The sequence below is a fragment of the Lampetra fluviatilis genome, chromosome 16 (genome assembly GCF_964198595.1).
Source record: "Lampetra fluviatilis chromosome 16, kcLamFluv1.1, whole genome shotgun sequence".
In the NCBI taxonomy this organism is placed as follows: Eukaryota; Metazoa; Chordata; class Hyperoartia; order Petromyzontiformes; family Petromyzontidae; genus Lampetra; species Lampetra fluviatilis.
In genome coordinates this window covers 1,454,608-1,476,613 of record NC_136290.1, presented here as the reverse complement: position 1 = coordinate 1,476,613, position 22,006 = coordinate 1,454,608, and the positions used below count along the sequence as shown (strand labels likewise).

The 22,006-nt window shown below is 48.7% G+C and overlaps 1 protein-coding gene across 1 annotated transcript in view; it reads right to left on the bottom strand.

Annotated features, from left to right (window-relative positions):
* The window catches only part of LOC144936430 (CD109 antigen-like), a 119,759-nt gene that overhangs the window by 9,011 nt on the left and 88,742 nt on the right, over nt 1-22,006 (bottom strand). Inside the window, exons 21-31 of the mRNA XM_078863480.1 lie at nt 21,577-21,789; nt 19,910-20,048; nt 19,181-19,357; nt 16,060-16,141; nt 14,561-14,783; nt 11,410-11,581; nt 10,806-11,002; nt 4,776-4,989; nt 4,169-4,404; nt 3,015-3,082; nt 2,414-2,537 (exon numbers count right to left, since the gene is read on the bottom strand). Of these exons, the coding sequence (XP_078719606.1) occupies nt 2,414-2,537; nt 3,015-3,082; nt 4,169-4,404; nt 4,776-4,989; nt 10,806-11,002; nt 11,410-11,581; nt 14,561-14,783; nt 16,060-16,141; nt 19,181-19,357; nt 19,910-20,048; nt 21,577-21,789 (1,845 nt within the window). The remainder of the gene's footprint in view (nt 1-2,413; nt 2,538-3,014; nt 3,083-4,168; nt 4,405-4,775; nt 4,990-10,805; nt 11,003-11,409; nt 11,582-14,560; nt 14,784-16,059; nt 16,142-19,180; nt 19,358-19,909; nt 20,049-21,576; nt 21,790-22,006) is intronic.

Here is a 22,006-nt window from a genome sequence, read left to right as displayed (position 1 = left end):
TTCTGTTGGTTGTCGTTTTATCATCGCGGTTGGTTGTTGTTAGCAGCCGGGCCGGCTGCGAGCTATGTGGGAGGGGGTGATGTAGTGGTGATACGCGCTGGGTGTATATGTCGTGTGCCAGCGCGTATGTACGGGTGTGTGTGTGGTGACGCGCGCTGACGGGGAGGAGCAGGCGTCAGTGCGCGGGTGGGGGGTAGTGCTGCTGATTGGCTGTGTGCCGGTGACGCGCCCAGAGGGAGTGATCGGGTAGCAGCGCGGTGTGATTGGTCGGGGAGTGGAAACACGCGCTGAGCGGAACCGGATCGTAGGGATAGCGCGTGGGGATTGGGTAACTGAGGAGCGGTGCCGACGTTGAGGTCCGCATCCGCTCCGTCTCCCGGGAAGAAGGGGTATATAAGGTGATGCACAGAGGAGCAGGGGCAGAAGTGGAACCATCTAAGAATGAAGACGAAGGTGCAGAGATAGAGCCCGGAGAGGAGAGTAATGGAGAGTAATGGAGAGTAGAGGAGAGTAAGGTATAAGTGTGTAGCCAGCGAGAGAGAACGGTCTACACGAGCTGAGTAATGTATAGTGTGTAGCCAGCGAGAGAGAACGGTCTACACGAGCCGAGTATGCATACGGTGTAGCCAGAGAGAGAGATGCAAAGTCTACACGAGGCGAGTGGAGAGTGTAGCAGAGGCGCAGAGTCTACACGAGGCGAGAGAGGAGTGTAGCCGAGGCGCGGAGTCTACACGAGGCACAGAGAGCCAGCAGCACAGAATCCAGAGAGTCAAGAGAAGCGTAGGGTGAAGAAGAAGAGGTCACGAGTTGTACCGTTGTATGGTGACCGCATTGTGAAGAAGAGAGGCCACGCGTTGTATTGTTACAAGTCAAGATTTAATAAAAGAAGTGTGTTCCCGTCAAGGAGTTTCCTGCCGTCATTTTCCAATACTTCACATGTACAAAACAGTTAATCTCGATTATCAGGTGCAATGGGAGATAACGCCAAACGTAAGTAAATTTACCAACATATAATGAAGGTTAAAATGTAGCATGAGTCAGTCTGGGTTTACTTTTGGACAATGTTATATTTAAATTATTTTCAAATTGTAATGTGCAGAGCATTCTCTAACTTCACAGACATTAAACCGGTTCAGTAGAAAATGCAAGACAGAGTTGGTTAACAGAGCTTATAATGTATGAATATTGCACACTTGTGGTAACCTTGGTTATAAGAGTTGCTCGTTTATAAACTACAGTGAGGGAAAAAAGTATTTGATCCCCTGCTGATTTTGTACATTTGCCCACTGACAAAGAAATGATCAGTCTATAATTTTAATGGTAGGTTTATTTTAAGTGAGATACAGAATAACAACAATAAAATACAGAAAAATTGTATAAATTGATTTGCATTTTAATGAGGGAAATAAGTATTTGAACCCCTCTCAATCAGAAAGATTTCTGGCTCTCAGGTGTCTTTTATACAGGTAATGAGTTGAGATTAGGAGCACACTCTTAAAGGGAGTGCTCCAAATCTCAGGTTGTTACCTGTATAAAAGACACCTGTTCACAGAAGCAATCAATCAATCAGATTCCAAACTCTCCACCATGGCCAAGACCAAAGAGGTCTCCAAGGATGTCAGGGACAAGATTTTAGACCTACACAAGGCTGGAATGAGCTAAAAGACCATCAGCTTGGTGAGAAGGTGACAACAGTTGGTGCGATTATTCGCAAATGGAAGAAACACAAAAGAACTGTCAATCTCCCTCGGCCTGGGCTCTATGCAAGATCTCACCTCGTGGAATTGCAATGATCATGAGAACGGTGAGGAATCAGCCCATAACTACATGGGAGGATCTTGTCAATGATCTCAAGGCAGCTGGGACCATAGTCACCAAGAAAACAGTTGGTAACACACTACGCCGTGAAGGACTGAAATCCTGCAGCGCCCGCAAGGTCCCCCTGCTCAAGAAAGCACATATACATGCCCGTCTGAAGTTTGCCAATGAACATCTGAATGATTCAGAGGACAACTGGGTGAAAGTGTTGTGGTCAGATGAGATCCATTCAGCTCCTGCACACAAGCTGAATTCAGCACTCCACGGTAGACATTATTTCTTAACTGCCACTCCATTATTAGTCTCAGCCACCATCCTTCATCCCTTTGAGCGATGTGCCCTGCCCAAGCCCACTATTCTTAACAGTCAAATTTACATATTTACCTTAGATATGTTCTCTATTTGTTTGTTCCTCTTCCTGTCTCCCAGTGTAATTCCAATCAAGCACCTCTCCATCTTTGTGCACTTTTCACCATGAGCAGCTTCCTGTCACTCACCATGAGCAGCTTCCTGTCACTTACCATGAGCGGCTTCCTGTCTATCCCTGAGATTTATTGAATGCATCCTAAGTGCCAGCCATGGTAGGGTGTGGTACCTTCACAATGCGCTTGTCCGTGGCATTCATGCCGGACAGCTGCACGGTGATGGGGCTGCTCGGCAATGCAGTAGAGACAGTTAGTGAACCAGACACTTTTCCAAACTGCCACACGGCAACATGGCTGCCATGGCGACCGCGACGCCGCGTCTCTCCACCGACGCGGCCGGGGTTTCTCGGCACGCCGCTCCTGCGGGACCAGCCGCCGGCGACGACGCGGCTCTACATCAAGCTGCGCCCGCCGGGGGGGCCCCGGGTAAGTACGCGCGTGCCGTCCTCGCCGGGCCGCCGGGGTGGGCAGCGGCGGCTGCCGCTGCCCCGTACATCGCCGTGCCGCCGGAATGGGCCGCGGGTGCTGCCATGGCGACCGCGACGCCGCGTCTCTACACTGACGCGGCCGGGGTTTCTCGGCACGCCGCTCCTGCGGGACCAGCCGCCGGCGACGACGCGGCTCTACATCAAGCTGCGCCCGCCGGGGGGACCCCGGGTAAGTACGCGCGTGCCGTCCTCGCCGGGCCGCCGGGGTGGGCAGCGGCAGCTGCCGCTGCCCCGTACATCGCCGTGCCGCCGGAATGGGCCGCGGGTGCTGCCGCGGCTCCACCTGTCGCTGCGCTCACGGGGCCGGCCACCGGCGATGCCGCGGCTCTGCACCTCGCCGTGCCTGCGTCCCTTGTCATGGATGACGCCGCGGCTCCGTGTTATACCGCCGCGTCTTCGGCGTGGCCCATGGAGGCTGCAACGCCGTGGTGCCTCGCCGCGTCGCGAGAGGTTGCGGCGGATACGGCCGCTGTCCCGCACCTCGCTGCGCCGGCGGGGTGGGCCGCGGGGGCCGCTGCAGGCCCGATTTATACCGCCGCGTCTTCGGCAACGCCGTGGTCCCTCGCCGCGTCGCGGGACGACGCCGTGGCTTCGTACGCCGCCGCTGACAGGTGGGTCGCGAAAGCGCAGGTGCCTTCACACCTCGCTGCATCTACGGCGTGGCCCATGGGGGCCGCAACTCAGCCGCACTTCGCTGCGTCTACGGCGTGGCCCATGGGGGCCGCAACTCAGCCGCACTTTGCTGCGTCTACGGTGTGGCCCATGGGGGCCGCAACTCAGCCACAATTCGCTGCGCCTACGGCGTGGCCCATGGGAGCCGCAGCACCACCGCACCTTTCCGCGTCTTCGGCGTGGCCCGCGGGAGCCGCAATGCTGCCACCGCCGCACCACGTCGCGTCCGCCGGGTGGCCCGCAGGTGCCGCTTGGCTTCCACACCTCGCGGCGCCGCGCGGCCAATGGCAGCGCCGGTTACCCGACGTTGCGCCGTTTGTCGCGCAAGGGGGCGACTGGTCGGCCTTCCAGGACCGGTTCGACGCGGCATACATGTCGGTCGGCTGGTCCATGGAGGAGGCCTTGCCGGCGCTTCCGACCTGCTTGGACGAAAGGGCTCTGCAGGCCTTCAAGTCCATCCATCCGGCCAATCGGGCTACACTCCCGGCGGCCTATATCCAAATGGCCAACGTTTTTGAGCCGCCGTCCACCGCGCAGCTAAAGTTTTCATTGCGGCGGCGGGAGGAGGGGGAACTGCCGCTGGCCTTCCGCTGCTCGCTCCTGGCCCCGGCACAGGCTGCATACCCTGACCTGTACGGCAGGGCACTTGATTCTATGGCCTTGGGGAAGCTGCTTGACCTGGCAAGGGAGCTAGGAATTGCTCTGTCGATCAACAATGATCGGCAGATCACATCCTTGGCGGTCGCCGAAAACATTCAGGCGCACCTCTCCCTCCGCCAACGGCCTCAGATGGCGGCGTGTGCGGGGGTCCCGGCGCCGGACGGGGGGGTCACCTCTCAGGGGGTGGACACCCTCGCGGCCCTGGCGGTGGCCGATCGTCGAGGAAGGGGGGCGGGTGGTCGCCGTCCGGAGCAGCGGGGGCGGCCGGGACCTTCCCGTCCACAGGAGGCGGACACGGTGGCCTGCTTCCGCTGTGGTCAGCGGGGCCACATTGAGCGGGGCTGCCGGAATGCCCCGGGGGCCTTTGGAAAAGGGACTCCACCTTCTCCTAGACCCTCCTTGGCATCGGGTCCGGGGCCCCAGGCGAGTCGCGACGCATCATCTGCGCGGCCGCTCCCTTCACCTCATGCATCTAGCGGGGCTAGGACCCATCGTCATGGGGTTGTCCTCGAAGGGTCGGGTGCACCATCGTCATCACCCCCTCAATGGCCCAGACAGACCCGCCACTGGGATGCGCTTGCGCATAGGATGGTGGCGGCAGCTGCCGGCTCCTCAGCGGTGGCAGGATATGTGCAAGGGGTGCACGTTCGCCTCCTGGTGGATACGGGGGCATCGGCCACCATTATTTCGGAGGCCATTTTTGGGCTGCTACCCCGCAGCGTGGGTCCGTTAAGGCCGGTTCGCGGGGCTTGTGTCGCCGCGAACGGCGGCAGTTTGGGCATCTTGGGCCACGTTGTAGCGTCGGTTCGGGTTGACGAGATTGAGTTGGCCGGGCCGATTTTGGTCTCCAGGACCTTGGCAGTGCCATGCCTCTTGGGGACCGACTTTTTGTCTAGGATGCCCATCCGAATTCTCGTTGACCAGGGCTGTGTGGAAATGCCGTCAGGGAGGCGGCTGAAATTCCTACAATCGCCTACCGTCCTGTCTCCCTTGGTCGCCGGTGTACGGGCCTTGAATAAAGTGCCGGTGACCGTACCACCGGCGTCACAAATCCTGATACCCCTTAGGTTGCGCAAACCGCTCGAAATGGGCTCCACGAAGACGGGTATCCTCCTGTCCCCGTCAAGCTACTTTTCAAGGACGAAGGGGTTGGTGGGCGCCTTGACAGCCGTGTCGGGGGGCCAGGACCTTTTTTTGCAGGTCCTCAATTCGGGACCCTTGCCGGTCGTAGTCCCGGCCGGCGCCGTTTTGGCACACGCGACCCCGGCTCCTCCACCCGAGAGCGCTGCCCCGGATGGAGGGGTCGTGGCGGGCGTGATGCGCACGGGGGACCCCGACGCATCATGGATTGCCTCGTTGTCCTCCGGGGAACGTCGGCAACTCCGCGACCTCATCGAGCGGTTCACCGATGTATTCAGCCAAAGTAAGTTTGATCTGGGTCGCACTACTCTTTTGGACCACCACATAGACACGGGCGACGCGGCCCCTATTCGACTTAATTCCCACCGCTTTAGCCCAGCGGAAAAAGATCATGTCCGCTCGGCTGTCGAGGAAATGTTGGCGGCGGACATCATCTCCCCATCTACTAGCCCTTGGGGTGCCCCCATTGTGCTAGTCAAGAAACGGGACGGGAGTCTCCGGTTCTGCGTCGATTTTCGTAGATTGAACAAGATCTCGGTGGCTGATGCATATCCATTGCCTCGCATGGATGATTCCCTGGACGCCCTCTCGGGCGCGCGGTTCTTTTCGACTTTAGATTTGCTCTCCGGCTTCTGGCAATTGCCACTGGATGAGGCCTCTAGACCCAAAACAGCGTTCCGCACACCCCAGGGGTTGTTCGAGTTCAATCGGCTTCCTATGGGTCTCCATTCGGCCCCGGCCACCTTCCAGCGTCTCATGGAGATGGTCTTGGCGGGGCTGCAGTGGGAGTCTTGTCTAATCTACTTGGATGACGTTATTGTTTTTGGCCGTACGTTTGGCGAGCACTTGCAACGCCTTGAGGCGGTGTTCGTCAAAGTGCGTGCTGCTGGCTTGAAATTCAAACCCCAGAAATGCCACTTGCTACAACCATCGGTGAGGTATTTGGGACACATTGTTAGCACGTCAGGTGTCGCCACGGACCCGGATAAAACGGCTTGTGTCCGGACGTGGCCGACTCCCACATCTGTCGCGGAGGTGCGTAGCTTCGTTGGCTTCGCATCGTACTATCGCCGGTTTGTCCGCGATTTTGCGACCATTGCGAAGCCACTGCACGCCCTTTCCGCCAAAGGCCAAAGGTTTCACTGGGGCGCGGAGGAGGAGGCGGCTTTTGCGGCGCTTCGTACGGCCTTGGCGGATGCGCCGCCCTTGGGGTACCCGGATTTTACGAAACCCTTCCTGCTCGATACCGATGCCAGCGACACGGGAATTGGGGCTGTCCTGGCCCAGGTGGTCGACGGGGTTGAGAGGGTGGTAGCCTATGGCAGTCGCGTTCTGTCCTCGACGGAACAGCGATATTGTGTGACCCGGAGGGAACTTTTGGCCATAGTTTATTTTGTTCAGTTGTATAGACCATATTTGTACGGTAGGCTGTTTACGGTCCGAACCGACCACGCGGCCCTGCAATAGTCGCTGAAGATTAGTCAGCCCTCGAGTCAGCTGTCTCGCTGGCTCGAAGTGCTCCAGGATTACCCCTTTGATGTAATCCACAGGAAGGGGACACAGCATGGAAATGCGGACGGTTTATCCCGATTGCCGGCAGGCGGTGGGTGTGCTTGCGCCCTGGGCTCTAGCCGTTGCAAGGCCCCAGGGGACGCCGCGGCCCAGTTGGTCGCGTCGGCCGAGGCGGACACCCCTCCAGGTGCGGCGTCGCCCGCGGATTTCGGCCTTGGACTTCCCCGGGAGGTATGGTCCGGCTTGCAGATGGAGGATTCCTCTCTGCTGAAGCTACGGCGCCGTGTCGGACATAAGGCCCGGAGCTCAGCTTCGTCGGCTGCCCCGGAGATCGCCGTGCATGACGGACTACTCATGCGTTGGGATGCCCAATTGGAACGCTATTGTGTGGTTGTGCCCACTAGCCTGCGTGGTAAATTAACCCGAGCCATTCACGAGAAGCTTATGCACCTTGGCTACCACAAGACCTTATTGACCCTTAAGCGGGACTATTACTGGCCGGGTGTTGAAGGTGACGTGGCACTGATTTTAAAGGGTTGCCACGACTGCGCGCGGAGGAAGGCCCCAGTTGTCCGGGACCAGGCCCCGCTGCAGTCCATCCGGGTTTCTCGCGTTAATGAGCTCGTGGCGCTCGACATTTTGGGGCCATTCCCTGCATCCCAACGGGGCCACAAATACCTCTTGGTGGGCGTTGAGTACCTCACACGTTGGCCCATGGCATGGCCTTTGGTCGATCAGTTGGCCTCTTCTATCACCGAGGCCTTCGTCCAGGGGTACGTGTTTGACAAGGGCGCGCCGGAACAATTGTTGACTGACCAGGGGCGGAATTTCTCGTCTAGGTTGCTCAAGGAGGTGTGTGACCTCCTTGGCACCAAGAAAATCCGCACCTCGCCCTACCACCCCCAGTCAGACGGGATGGTAGAGCGCTTGAACCGCACCCTTACGTCCATGCTGTGCCACCAGGTGAACACGTCCCAGTCAGACTGGGACCTGTTCGTCCCGGGGGTCTTGGCGGCGTATCGGTTGGCCCCTCATGCCTCCATGGGATTTTCGCCTTTTTATTTGATGTACGGTAGGGAACCGGAGCCCCCGGTGCACGTCCAGATGGACGTTGGCTCCTCCAAGAAGGGGTCGGCGGTGCCGACCCCTTTGAAGGTCGCGCTTGACCGGCTGCGCGAGGCGCGACAGGCCGCTGCCGAGAATTCCGCAAGCCGGCAGGCGGCTAATGAGCGGCTGCCCAAACACCAGGCAGCTGGCCTCCCGTGGATAGCGGGTCAAAAAGCGTGGCTGCATTGTCCCCAGGTCCCCGTTGGCACATCGGCCAAATTGCATCGCCCTTGGCAGGGCCCCGTGGAGGTTGTGGAGGTCCGCCGGCCCAATGCGTCCGGATTCGGTTCGGTCGCCGGCAGTGGATAGTGCACCCGTCCCGGCTCAAACGTTATGTTCCATCTACCCTGGGGGATCCACCCCCAATTCCGGAGCGGCCGGCTGATGATGTGTCCGGCGTGCCTGACCGGCCGGGTCTCGCTGACGGAGGTGACGTCCGACCTGTGTGTGTGCCCCCAGGCCCCTCCCGAGTGAGGCCGACAGAGACCCCCCGGTCACCGGAGGCCACGGCGGTGGGCCTGTTGCCCGCTGACGGGCCACCTGCATGGGAGACGGACATCATACGGGGGAGCGGGCCAGCAGCGCATACCCGCTCGAGGGGGATGCGGCTCCAGTGACGGCCCTGATGGCCGTTCAGCGGGCCCAGCCCCTGGCGCCCGTTCGGCGCTATCCGGCGGATGAGGCCTTCGGGGTCTATTTGTCTTGTTTTTTGTTGTTGCTGTTCTGCTTGAGGGGCCGTGCTGCCCTAAGGTTTAGTTTCTAGCAGCCGGTTATACCTTCAGGCACACGAACTCGTGAATATTCGGTCTTCGGTCCGGTGTGGGGCCCCGCTTGCGGGGTGCTTGCAGCCGGGTCGGCTGTTTTTTTTCACGGGGGGGGGGTGATGTAGAGGAGTAGAGGAGAGTGGTGGCGTCGCGTGTGCTGTCCGGTGCTGTGACATCACGGGACGTGGGGTCGCACGCGCCGGGCAGTGCACGTGACGTCTCGCCTCAGAGGGTATTTAAGGGAGACCCCGTGACGTAAGCGGGGTCACTGGAGGAACGGGGATAGTGGAAGGGGTGAAGAGGGAACCCTTATAGTGATACCTGTTAATAAACCCTGGCGGAAGCCCCTAACTCACCTCCGTCTCCGAGTACCTCCGTCTACAACAGCAACAACTACTTAACACTTGTATTTGTTAATTTGTGGAAATATTGTACAGGCAGTCCCCAACTTATGAACATCCTCTCTTATGAATGAACTGTCACAAGATGTTGTTTTTTCTAACCATCTGACTTGCGAACGTTCGATCGTACTTATGAACCGAACTGCAAAACTATTTTGTTCAGAGAATCGATCCTCTGCAAGATGGAATGAGTCCCAGAATGCTAGAAACACCCATTCCAGCAAGCAAGCCAACATCAGGACACAAGCTAAGTGAAAATAAAAGTGTTTTAATGTTATTTCATTTTGTTTCATTTACTATATACTCTTTTATTATATGACATGGAAATGTACGTAATTTCTTCTTAGTTATGACTGTAACAATGCTCCTATTTTTGTTGAACCATAACATTTACGTATAGTATGTACAGTACGTACAATTAAAAATTGCATTTTGAGGTACGAACAAATCGACTTATGAATAATCTCAGGAAAGTAACTCGTTCGAAAGTCTAGCACTGCCCATACAGATATATCTCTGTTCACCGGAGTAAAGGACCATTTCCATGACAAATATTTATACATCTATCACAACCAGAAATCTAAATGTAATTATCATCCAGTGTTTTACTTATTTTTACATCAATTTCATTGTTAATCACTTTGAAGTATAAGATTATTCATATTTCTCGAACTATATTTAGAATATGTTCATCTGCCTTCACAATTTTATGTCATGGTATGTTACATTCATGACGTTGATATATTTACGGCAAATATATTTTTTCTAAATGTAAATGTTAAATGTCTAATTAAATACACAACATATTACGTCAATAATATTGTGCAGAATTACGTATGATTACAAATAATAAAAATTTATATTCAATGTTACTTTATTGTCCATACTTACTTTATTGCTTAGCATATAATTATTCATCATGAAACTGGCCTCCAAGGAAACATATAATAGGCAACCCTTTGGGCAATGGCCCTTTATCTATGTGGAATGCAGAAGGACCATTCCCTAAGATGCCACCTAATATATTGGTTTTTCCTTATAAGGCAGTGTTATTGATGAATGTGTTGAGTTTGTTACGTGTCCTTTTGCACCACTGCCAACATAGATTATTCATATTTCTCGACCAAATCATAAATATGCTACCTTTCACAAAAAATTTACAATCTTCATATTTTTTTCAAACCATAACTCTGTCTTTTCCAGGTCTTCCTTGCAAGTTTAACACATAGGCATTCGTGACCAATATAATCTATAATCGAGTTTTTTTGGGTTAGATCGGGTAAATATATAACTGTGTCGTTAAAACCCGCCACCACCCAACACAACTAACTAGTAAGGGTTGTCATGTAAACAGAACATGCCAATTCGTCACTAGTCCAGCACACCGGTGTGTTGGAGAGCAAAGCCACAACATTTACAATCTGAGTACGACGTTTCGCCAGTAATTACAACTAGGCGACAGCCAGATTTGTGGAGAAGTCTAACTGTTTCGTTCTTTATACAGAGGCGTAGGTGTGGTGACCACACTTCTGCGCTCTTGCGCAAAGGGGGGGGGGGAGATTACTGAGTCAACATACATTATGCATGTGCATTATGCGAGCCCTTAGATCTTGTCCACTCCTGTCTATTGTGTGTATTAAAATGGCCGTATCAACGGTAATCCATATTGAAGTATGCTGCCCTTCCTTGCAAATCCGACATGCTATCGCAGCAATCCCGCAACTGCCTTCAACAAAAAAAACCCTTAAAATATCAATTATGAATTGTGTCACTTTCAAGCAACTCTGTAGAGGAATGTTCCCCTGGTAATGTCGTTACCTGTGTGGAGGCATATCCTCCCAGGTGGTTCCTCTGCTGACTCAGCCAATTCATGATAGGGACCGCCTCTGCAATTTTATTCTGATGAAGATGAGCCAGGAGGGCGTACGCTGTGGTCTCAATGGTGATGGCCGATGGCTGCCAGTAGTAGGACTCTTGACTTGATGCAGAGTCTGACCAGAACTTCAGCCCATTCTCTGGAATATAATGTACAAGTTAAGACTTTAATTTAATTTAGTATTTTACTCAAAACTCAGCTTGTCACCCGGACTCTGATGATGAGACACATATGTCAAAACCAGCCTAGCGTGTGCTTGTCTTGATTCAATACTGTTAAAATTATGCACTCCCAGAAGGTTATGCGGCTGATGGGTTGTGTAAGAAATTATTTCATTGTTTTATATGGAGAGACAGAAATGTGAAGGAGACAATATTATCAGGTTAACAAAAATAAGTCATTGCAATATTTTCAAAAGTTAAGCATAACACCCCATTGGAAACACACTCTAGTCGTGAGATGACAGGTCCTCTATGATGTGCAACTAAAATATCACCCATTCAGAAGTTGTGGGTTCAGTGGGCACGTGTTACATTAGTGCCTGACCTATTGAAGTGGAGCGGCTGTTGAGTAGGGTCAGGGCAGTATCGGCGTGGCTGCTGTTGGCGAGGGAGAGGGCGTACGCTGTGAGGGCCAAGGGCAGGCTGGCTGCCACGCCGCCACCACTCACATTCGCCTCCAGGAAGTGGATAGCACTTGAGATGTTCACATTGTTATTCTGTAATCCACATGCACCAGAATGATCATTTTGGGATAATCAAAGCAAAGCACCTTTAACCAATGTGTTCAGGTCAACCACTCTAATATGCAGATCCCTAACAATGCATGCTGATCACCACTGCAGGATTTTCAATAATGAATCTTACATTGTCATTGTGTTATTTCATCTCACCATAACCCTATGCAGTCTCATGCAAAAGAAAAATGTAATGTGTAAGTATTATGATCAGTATTAACTGCACTAAATAAACAAGGAATCATTACCCTTACGGCACATCAGCATAATAATTTCTAAAGTTGCATTTATTTATCTACTTCATCAATTCAAACCAAGGAAAACAGAAACAGGATACATGCGTTAGCACAATTAGTACAAACGAATGGATCTGGAGGAACCCCGAGTTATGATCTAAGATGGGAAAGAGAAACAGAGGGAAGAAAAATAAAAACATGAATGAGAAGAGGGAGAGGAGGAAGAAGAGAGAGTGAAACACTTGAGTCTCTAAGAAGAGTGCAGTTGGCACCTGCTCAAGGTAGCACTATCTAGGGGATAGAAATATTAAAGTGACCCTCTAGGCATTGAAAGTCAAAAGAAAAATCAGGAACACTACCTTCTGAACAATGAAACATCCACAGAAGGGGTCCCAATTTCACCCCTCCTCTCCCACCTCATCCACAAGCCCTAATAACTGTATGTAATAACTTACACAACGTATAACCTGCCTATGCAAAGTAAAAATACAAAGACAGCCCGAGCAAGAATTATAAAATATTTGGAAATAACTGAACTTATATTAAATTACAACTACTTTATTGTCACACGTCTGACCGCATAGCTGGATATCAGTGAATTCAAGTCGCATTTAACGATTTTGGGTAGAAATAAGTTTGCCTCATATGTAAAACTGTACAAATCAATCCCACATAAAGCGAGGTAAGCATGTACTGTTCAACCGCCATACTGCAGGTTAAAACGCTCATCTTTCCACTAAGTTGCTTTAACTGCTCCACTTTGGAATACCGTCCCATTGGCCTACGACAGTCTGGATTAAAAGCATGATGATGAAGCTCGCAAGGATCATCCACTGTTTCAAAACACTTTGCTTGCTATGGATGATGCTGAGTAATTGACAGGTACATGTCCCTTTTGGTGACAATGGCAGTTCACCCCAGTCATTCAACAATGGACTGCCACAAGGCTAAAGGCTCACAAATGCTCACTAATGTCTTCATGAGTGTGTCACCAAAAAAGTTACACAAATTTGCATACGTAGATGACCTTGCCCTGGTAAAACAAGCAGCCACCTTGAATGACATCAAGTCCACTCTGAACAGGGACCTAAACACCATGGAGGGATATTTCTGGAAATGGAGGCTCAAACCAAACCTGCACAAATCAACAGTCACTACCTTTCATCTTGTGAACAGAAATGCTAATCGCACCCTGAAAGTGTATTTTTGTGGCAAAACTGTATACCATTACCCAATTCTGAACTATCTAGGAATAAAGTTGCACCAGAGGATAACCTTTGATGGCCAACTGAAAAAGATAGCCGCTAAAAAGAAGACAAAGGTCAACCTGGTCCAGAAATTGCCAAGCACAAGCTGGGGAGCATCGGCATCAGTGTTTCATACAGCAGTGATGATGCTTGTGTACTCCTTAGCAGTAAACGGTACACCGGTATGAACCAGAAATAGCCAGGCTTGACTTGTTGATGTCCATCTGAATACTGGAACCCTCAAGATGGCCACAACACCCTGACATTTTCCACGTTTTTGCACATTGCTCACAGATCCATTCACTGCGATGCTGCAACCCTCAGGGAAAAGTGGAGATAATCATGGAAAAAGTATGTCTCCCCTTCCACCAGGATCTCAATAACGTCCCTTACGACCGTGTCAAGTTATCCAAACATTTTTGACCCATGCGCCTAACCTTCAGAAATGCAATTTCAACCCTGATGCTAGTGTAATAAAGGACTCTTTCACAGTGTCGATCTCCGTTGTCCTTTATTTTGGTTTGTGTAAATCTCGCTCCCACGGCGTCCTCGCTCAGGCCCGCGTCTCCTCCGTCGATCACTCCACAGCCACCCTGCTGCTCCGCTCTGCAGCCACACTGCTGCTCCGCTCTGCAGCCACACTGCTGCTCCGCTCTGCAGCCACACTGCTGCTCCGCTCTGCAGCCACCCTGCTGCTCCGCTCTGCAGCCACCCTGCTGCTCCGCTCTGCAGCCACCCTGCTGCTCCGCTCTGCAGCCACCCTGCTGCTCCGCTCTGCAGCCACCCTGCTGCTCCGCTCTGCAGCCACCCTGCTGCTCCGCTCTGCAGCCAGCCTTCCACAGCCCGCTAGCCCCCTGCGCCCTGACACCGATGGCGCCGAGGTCTCCCAACACGTGGCGATCGCGCCACCCTCCCAGTACTGCCCAGCGTGGCCTCCTCCCGTTTCACTCCGTCTCAACTCCCGATCCCCGTCCGGTTCTCTCCCTAAATCCTCTCCCCCTCCCTCTCCTCACGTGACCCAGACTCCGCCCCCCTCAATCCTTGCTCGCATTACACTAGGAAAGCTAAATGGAGTTCACAATAAGACAAACAAATACCTCATAAAAGACCTAATGCAGAAATTCCCTGGCTTTAATATTCCATGAAGCACATGGGATACCCAGAACCACATCCATACCAGCTATGGCAGATGCGGTTACTTGATACACAAATAGAAAATGTAAACTTCTCCAGTGTGCAACTATGGTCACCCAGAACAAACCATGGAACGTATAAACGGACTCAGTGCCCAATTCACAAATAAGGAGGAGGTATCAGTCAAACATTCTACTACTCCTGATGCAATTATCTGGGTCAACCACCTTTATGTTAAATGATTTGTTGCTCTATATCTACATCAGCCATACAATGAAGAAGACGAGATGTATCTTTGTCTCAACCAAATATTCCCATACTTTGATTGTGTATAATCTGCCTACCGTACTGTCCTCCAGGAAGGCGAGGAGAGTGTAGGCCGTCAGGCTGATGTGGCTGGCAGAGCCGCCCTGCAGCTCCCTGTGAATCACGTAGCCATGCTCCGTGAACTGACCAGATGGTGCCAAAGAGTTCAGCAGAAAGTTGCGAGCAGTGTCGATCACATTGCTGTCCACAAGGATATAACTCCGTGCCTGCAGGAAAGTCCTCAGCACGAACGCTGTCAGCCTAGGGATTTGGAAAGAGAGCGCAAGACACATGCAGACAGCTGTGAAAACTACTGCACATCTGTGAAAAAAAGCTTTACAGCTCATCGGGTTCCTCCAGTATAAATAAAGTCTTATTCGGAGAAACAGACAACATTGAAAAATCCCACTTGGGACAATAGCCCGAGAAAACACGTCATACCCTCAGAGGGAAGTCAGTATTTGCCCTCATCCCATATTTTAAGTTATAGTTTTTGAGTTTATGTTCATTTTGTATGAGGATGATCCCATTTAGCTAGTTGCCTGGCTGTTTTATAAGGCGCATCCGTGGTGGGTGAACAGAGTAACAACAAAGCAAAAACAAATACATTAATTTTGGAGAGAACGACTACAGGGTTCTTCGGGAATATTGCGCAACTAATAAACAAGGTGTTTGACGTTCATATGTGTGCTGTGTACATACTTAGGAGAAAGATTCACATTCTGCCCATCGTGGCATTCATGACTACTGTCTGGTATATTTGCTTGGAATTATCAGATAAGAACTCTTTTTTTAAGAAAGTGCCAACCCAAAACAAGTTTACACATGTGTCTGATAATAATTATCATTCGGTGCAGGTTATTGCACATCACCTAAAGGCTATGTCTAGAACGATCTGTGAATGTACCATTGGGGTACAACACCCATTACAGATTTGTATCTGAGAGACTTGAATATGAGGATGATGTTACTTTTAGCTATGTTTGTGAGACTCTCACGTGTATTTCAGCTAATACTGTAACCAGGAACGGTTTTCTTAAAATGTATTCTATTTACGAGACTTTACCAAAAGACCCAAAGAGTATGTATTTCTGTTTCACGTTTCTGTTGACAGAGTTTGCAGCATACATGCTGCCAAGATTTTAGTATCAAGACCATGTACAGAAACATGGGTCGATTATATGAATGTGTAATAAAGTTTTAAAAATAAGTGGTTTCAATTGTAGTACTGCATCCAAACATTGGAAAAAAGAAGCCTTCAACCATTGCATTTTGTTGGTCATCTATCTTACGTAAGACAAAATAATTTTATTTCAGATTATATAACTGTTCAATGTATACATTGTATTGCAATGTTTAAGATTACACAACAGAAAAGGGAAAATATTAAAAACAAAATGACAAATAAAAAAACTTTAATGAAAGCATAAAATACTGAATATTTTTAAAACTTGATTTAATTTAACCAAAGTTGAGAATGAAAAATTAAATAAAACTGAAAGACCACTGTATTAGTTTCTTAGCTGTAGGCTATTACCATGTACTGCCTTGTTGATCAGAGTTTCCAAATGCACTGAAGGAGCCATCACTTCTCCTGTACATGAGTTCTCGTTCATAGCCTGAATAAACACAACGGCATACTTAGCTTGTTACTACAAAACAATAATAAATACAGTTACGGAATATAATTGCAGTGTTAAACTCAATGTTGGAAACCAACACGAAGACCGCACTAAATGTAGCATCTTTGTTAAATAGTACTTTATGTTCATTGCATTTAAATATACCAAGGAACTTGAAAACTAGGTAACTGAATTATTATTTAATCTTTATTATTATGTTAAACATACCTTCCACAATTTACGATTTATGCAAATCGGATGTACATTATATGCGAGTGTTTCTTTAGGGTAACAGGAGAAACAAGTCAGTACAAACATGAACCTATAACCTATGTAACACAAATAGGAGTCATATTTATCATGAGCTATGTTTAATCCACTGCTGAATGAAAGCCTCCTCATACCATCACCACCCCGCATTGTCCCATGATGGTACCATCCATCTCACTCCTGCCCATGCGCTGTCCTCATTGCCCAACCTCTGTTGTGATCTCGCGCGTATGTTCTCTAATCGATAATCTCCCTTCAAGAGACTTAAACCCAAGGCTCCTGAGAAAAGAGGTGAGCTCTTTTTCTGAAAAGAGGTGAGCTCTTTTTCTGAAAGTGTTTATTTTCCTGCTATTAACCTGTGTGATACTTTTACAATAGTTCTTGATTTCCCCACTATGAAGAAGAGCCATTGTCCAAACGGTTGCCTATATTTGTAATTTTTTATGGGAGTGTTTTTGATTAATGAGATTTTATAAGATAACAGGTTTTCCCCTTTTTTCTGTAAACAAAACAGGTGTTAAGATGTTAAAACACGAAACTGAAACCTTTTACAATAAATCATGTCTGCATTAACCACAATACTTGTGGTCAGAATGCAAAAAAACATACTCTGATAATATATGCATTGTCTTTTAAACTGATTAATGAAAGCCTCCTCATACCATCACCATCCCGCATTGGTGTTAGACCAGAGGACGCCAAAAGGCGAACACCGTTTGAGACTAGGCTCAAAAGAAAGCTGTCTCTGGTGTGGACCAATCCGTTTTAAAGACAATGCATATATTATCAGAGTATGTTTTTGTTTGCATTCTGACCACAAGTATTGTGGTTAATGCAGACATGATTCCTTGTAAAAAGTTTCAGTTTGGTGTTTTAACATCTTAACACTTGTTTTGTTCCATTGGAACCTCATTTGCCAGTAAAAAATATAATTGGTTTTTTACCCTTCTATCTGGCAACAAAACTGACACCTTTTTTACAAGGAGTCATGTTTACATAGACCACAATACCTGCGGTCATAATGCAAACAAAAAACATAACTCTGATAATGTGCACTGTCCTTGAAGTTGATTGGTCCACACCCGAGACAGCTTTCCTTAGAGCCTAGTCTCACATGGGTTGGACCAGATGACACCAAAAAAAAAGGTGTCAGTTTTGTTGCCAGATAGAAGGATAAAAAACAAATTATCATATTTTTTACTGGCAAATGAGGTTCCAATGGTGTAAATGCTTACCCCGAGCTCTCATAATCTGATTGTGCATTGTCTTTGAGTTGTGCGCCTTTTGGCGTCATCTGGTCCAACCGATGTGGGACTAGGCTCTAAGGAAAGCTGTCTCGGGTGTGGACCAATCAACTTCAAGGACAGTGCACATTATCAGAGTTATGTTTTTTGTTTGCATTATGGCCGCAGGTATTGTGGTCTATGTAAACATGACTCCTTGTAAAAAATGTGTCAGTTTTCTTGCCAGATAGAAGGGTAAAAAAACAATAATCACTTGTTTTGTTGCCAGACAAAAAGGAGAAACCTATTCTCATATTTTGGTACTGGCAAAGGAGGTCCCATGATGAGATTTTGTAATTTGAAGAATTAGAGAATGATTAGCCTTCTGTCATATGTGTAATAAAAGACTTCGTCAGGCACTGCTGATCTCCGTTGGTCTTTTTAGTTTCTTTCTCCGCACCCCGCTGGTCCTGACCGTGGACCAGCGTCTCCTTGCGCGCGCCCCGCACGCGCTCCCTTGTCAGCTCCTCCGCTCTTCCTCGCACCCCGCTGGTCCTGATAGCGGACCAGCGTCTCCTCGCGCGAGCTCACGCGCGCTCCTCCAATAGCTCCTCCACTCCCTCACTCCGGCACACCGCTGGCCGACGGCGTGAAGGTCCTTCGGCCACGTGGCCGATGGCGCGGATCCCCTCCGGCCACCCAACGTGGCTCAGCCTCCTTACTCCCGCAACTGACCCCAATCCCTTCCGGGCAACCCCCTATATCCTGTTCCCCACGTGATCCTGACTCCTCCCCTTCCGGATCGTCAGATCCGGCCTTCCCCTACTGCCCTGCTGGCTCCACCCCCATTCACCTCGCTTCCAATTGGACCCGAGGTGAACGGCGGCCCCTCCCACACGCCCCCCATACTGGGCTCCGCCCCCCAATACCCCGGGCCGTGTGATTGGGCCAGAGCCCAGCAGCAAACCCCACTTACGCTCGCATTACATATGTATCAATAGTTTACAAAGATGATAGACAACCAAACAATATACAATCCAGACACTATTTGTGCTAATGAACCACTGCCAAGATAGCATCAATGAAAAGTTAGGTTTGTCTCACTTGTTTAATAGGACAATAATTGAACATTTAATGAGATCACTGATTCTGCTTTTTTTTATAATGTCCACGGCTATTCCATCTGGTTCATGAGTTTTCCTATTATTGTCATACATAAAACGATAGTTGTTACCCTTCAAGGGTGAAAATTAATCACAGAAAAGCTTCCGAGCCACAATGGCACCGCTTCGAAAAACTACCGACTGCTACACAACTGAAACTCAACTGAAACAAAATTACCAAGGGTATAAAAATGCATTGTCACCGAACATCTCGCCGCTGGCACATAGAATGATGGGTGAACCTGAATTTTTTATATCACCTTCGAACGGATTCAGCAGTTCACAAGTCAATTTGCGGAAGTGGGGATACTGGAATGACGAGCAACAGACTATCTGCTATACAACAGCCCACTAATAACAATTCAAACATGTTACATTACCTGAATTCATGTAATTCAAGGATTTAACAGCGATATCTGGCGTTGTCTGGTGGGACACGTCCAGATACATCCGGATGTAGATTCCCGGTGCAAAGTTGATCATGTTCTGCTCCCCGCAGCCGTACGGCATCTGAATGAGCTGGTCCAGCCCAGTGAGGGAGGGCCCAATGATGTCTCCTGCACGTTTCACACAAGCGCATGTCAAGGCCACTGCTTAAAGCCACAGTTGCGCTTTAGTACTCTACAAATAACTTGTTCATCCATAAACTATCTGAGTATTCCTGGGAATTGTTATTGGAGCTCATTACCTAATGTGGTGGTTGGTGGAGCACTGAGCAGTAGCTACTGAATACTTGTGGATACCATTGACTTACTTGTGGCTGGCTCATCTGCACCTAATTCATATAAATCCACCTATCTAGTTGATGTTTTGCATGTAATCACACTTTATTATTCAGACGTGGTCATATGCTGCTACCAGATGGCTCAATTTTCATTACGTATTTGCTAACAAATAACACAATTTATAAAGTTAACGCATACATATTCCATTTATAGTTCTTTATTACATGGCAAAGCAATTTCCCATTATTTATCCAACTATGGCAATACTCAGAAAAATCTTGTAGTCAGCCCTGATGTAGAATCATATATAAGCAAAAACACCAAGAATAGCAATCTAGATATATCTGTGAGAATTAATTTGCATGGTGTCCAATGGACATGTACCGTAGATGTAAAGGACGGCTGAACTGCTTCCTTGTACGATGTTGGGTGGGAAGTTGAACACAAATGATCTTGTGAAATTTTTATTATCATAAAGGCTGAGGAGGGCACTCTCCGAGTACGTTTGTGGGAAGCCTGGGTACTGCATGATGGGAAAACACGACACAAAAGATTACACCACTTGTCAGACATAAAGAAAATTCGACAACATGGCCTTAAAATAAATAAATAATACGATACATTCAGGCAACAGCCCTTGTTCACAGCATATACAAAAGGAGGCCAGAGAGATAACAGGGATTGCAGACTGCACTTAACACCATAGGACCTGATGATAATACACCAAAATCTGATGTGCAGTTTTAAACAGGCAGATTAATAGTTACCGAATAATATACATTAAGTACGGGACAAACCCTACAATTTTCAAAATGAATTACGATGTAAACTAGTTTATGTTCAAATTATAAAATGTTGCTGTCACCTTGCATTGTTGGAAGGTTTGGTCTTGTGTGAACAAGGCACAATCCTTCCAGAAATACATTCCTGGGCCCAATCACCATTTCAATAAAATAATGTAAGTGTCCTACATTCCTGAGGTAGATAAGTCTGATACAATTAATGTGAGGTACACCCATGAAACAAAAAATTCTGACAGAAGATGTTGCATGAAACTATCATCGAGGCATTTGGCCATTTCTCCAATGTAGTGAAGGCCACAGTGTTTGCGTGTGATGTAATGAACCAAATTGGTGGAGGTGGAAGTAAACTTATTGTGCATCACAAATGGTGTTTCGGTTGTATTTGCGGATTGGTTAATGTGAACATACATGTGTTGCAAATTCTCTGATTGGATGGGAATACCCCTAGTATGCTATTATTTCTAGTGTTTCACATTAAGTTGTGAAATAGTGGGTCCCTAATATGTGTTTTTAGAAATAAATAAAACAAGGGCAGTGATCCGATCTTGGAACCCCAGTAACAGGTTTGCAGGTATCTGTGGATATTTGTGAGATCTTGGAGGAGAGGAAACCCCTCATCTCAGATAACTTGGGGCAAGGTAGAGTTGACCTTAATGGGGCTACCATGCCTCGAATATTGGAGGAAGTAGGTGCTCCCTGTGAGTGGCTGGCTAATGTGCCATATGTTGAGGAAGTGTGAAGGGAAATACAGAACCTAAGTCCAGATAAAGTGCTGGGCAGCGCTTACGTCCCAAGAGAACGGTTGAGGGTGGGTGGCAATTGTGTTGACATAATCACAGCTAACTGTACCATAAGACTGGTATCACAGATTGGAAGGATGTAGACTCTCTTTTAAGAAGGGGGGCCATAATAATTCTAACAACTCCCTCCTTGGTGTGACTGATCAATGTAACTGTCATTCTTATTATTTGGTTGCTGTTTTTATATGCATGGTTGCTTATCAAATATCAACAATCATGATTTGTTTATTAAGTATTAACAGAAATTTTGCAAATTATTACTAAATGGAAGGACTGAATTCCCACATGAAACGAAGTGGAATGAGCCATTATGCCCTTTCAGTGCTCCCTTCACAAGCCATGCCTTCATGGCATGATTGACACAACCCAATTTTCAATCACTGCAGACAACACATGGCCCCATTGCAGCTGTATCTGAGAACATGCACGCACACTAGCACACACTTACCTTGACCAATGTGTATCCCACCACTGTGTAATCCACATTTTGGTAGGAGACAACTACAGCGAAGGAAACTTTGCCGTCAACATTCAGAGAAACAGGGAAGAAGGCAGTGGCAGAATTCTGACCGGACACATTCAAGCTTCGTTCATTGGGGGAGAGACCGTTGCTTTGGAACATAATCGTGAAGTTTTCATTCTCCATCAGTTTTGCAAGGACCTAGAAATCAATAGGTAAATGCATAATGGGAGGAATAACGTCAGGATCAGATTAAAATGATTCTCACAATAAAACACTATAATTAATTAAAACAATTAAAGATAAACGTAAGCCCTGCGATTGCTTGTGCACACCACTGCTGGCAGAAATGCCTCCTCTGGAGAAAGCGCTATCGGGCCCCTCTAGAGAGCACAGTTGATAATCGATTATCCAGTTT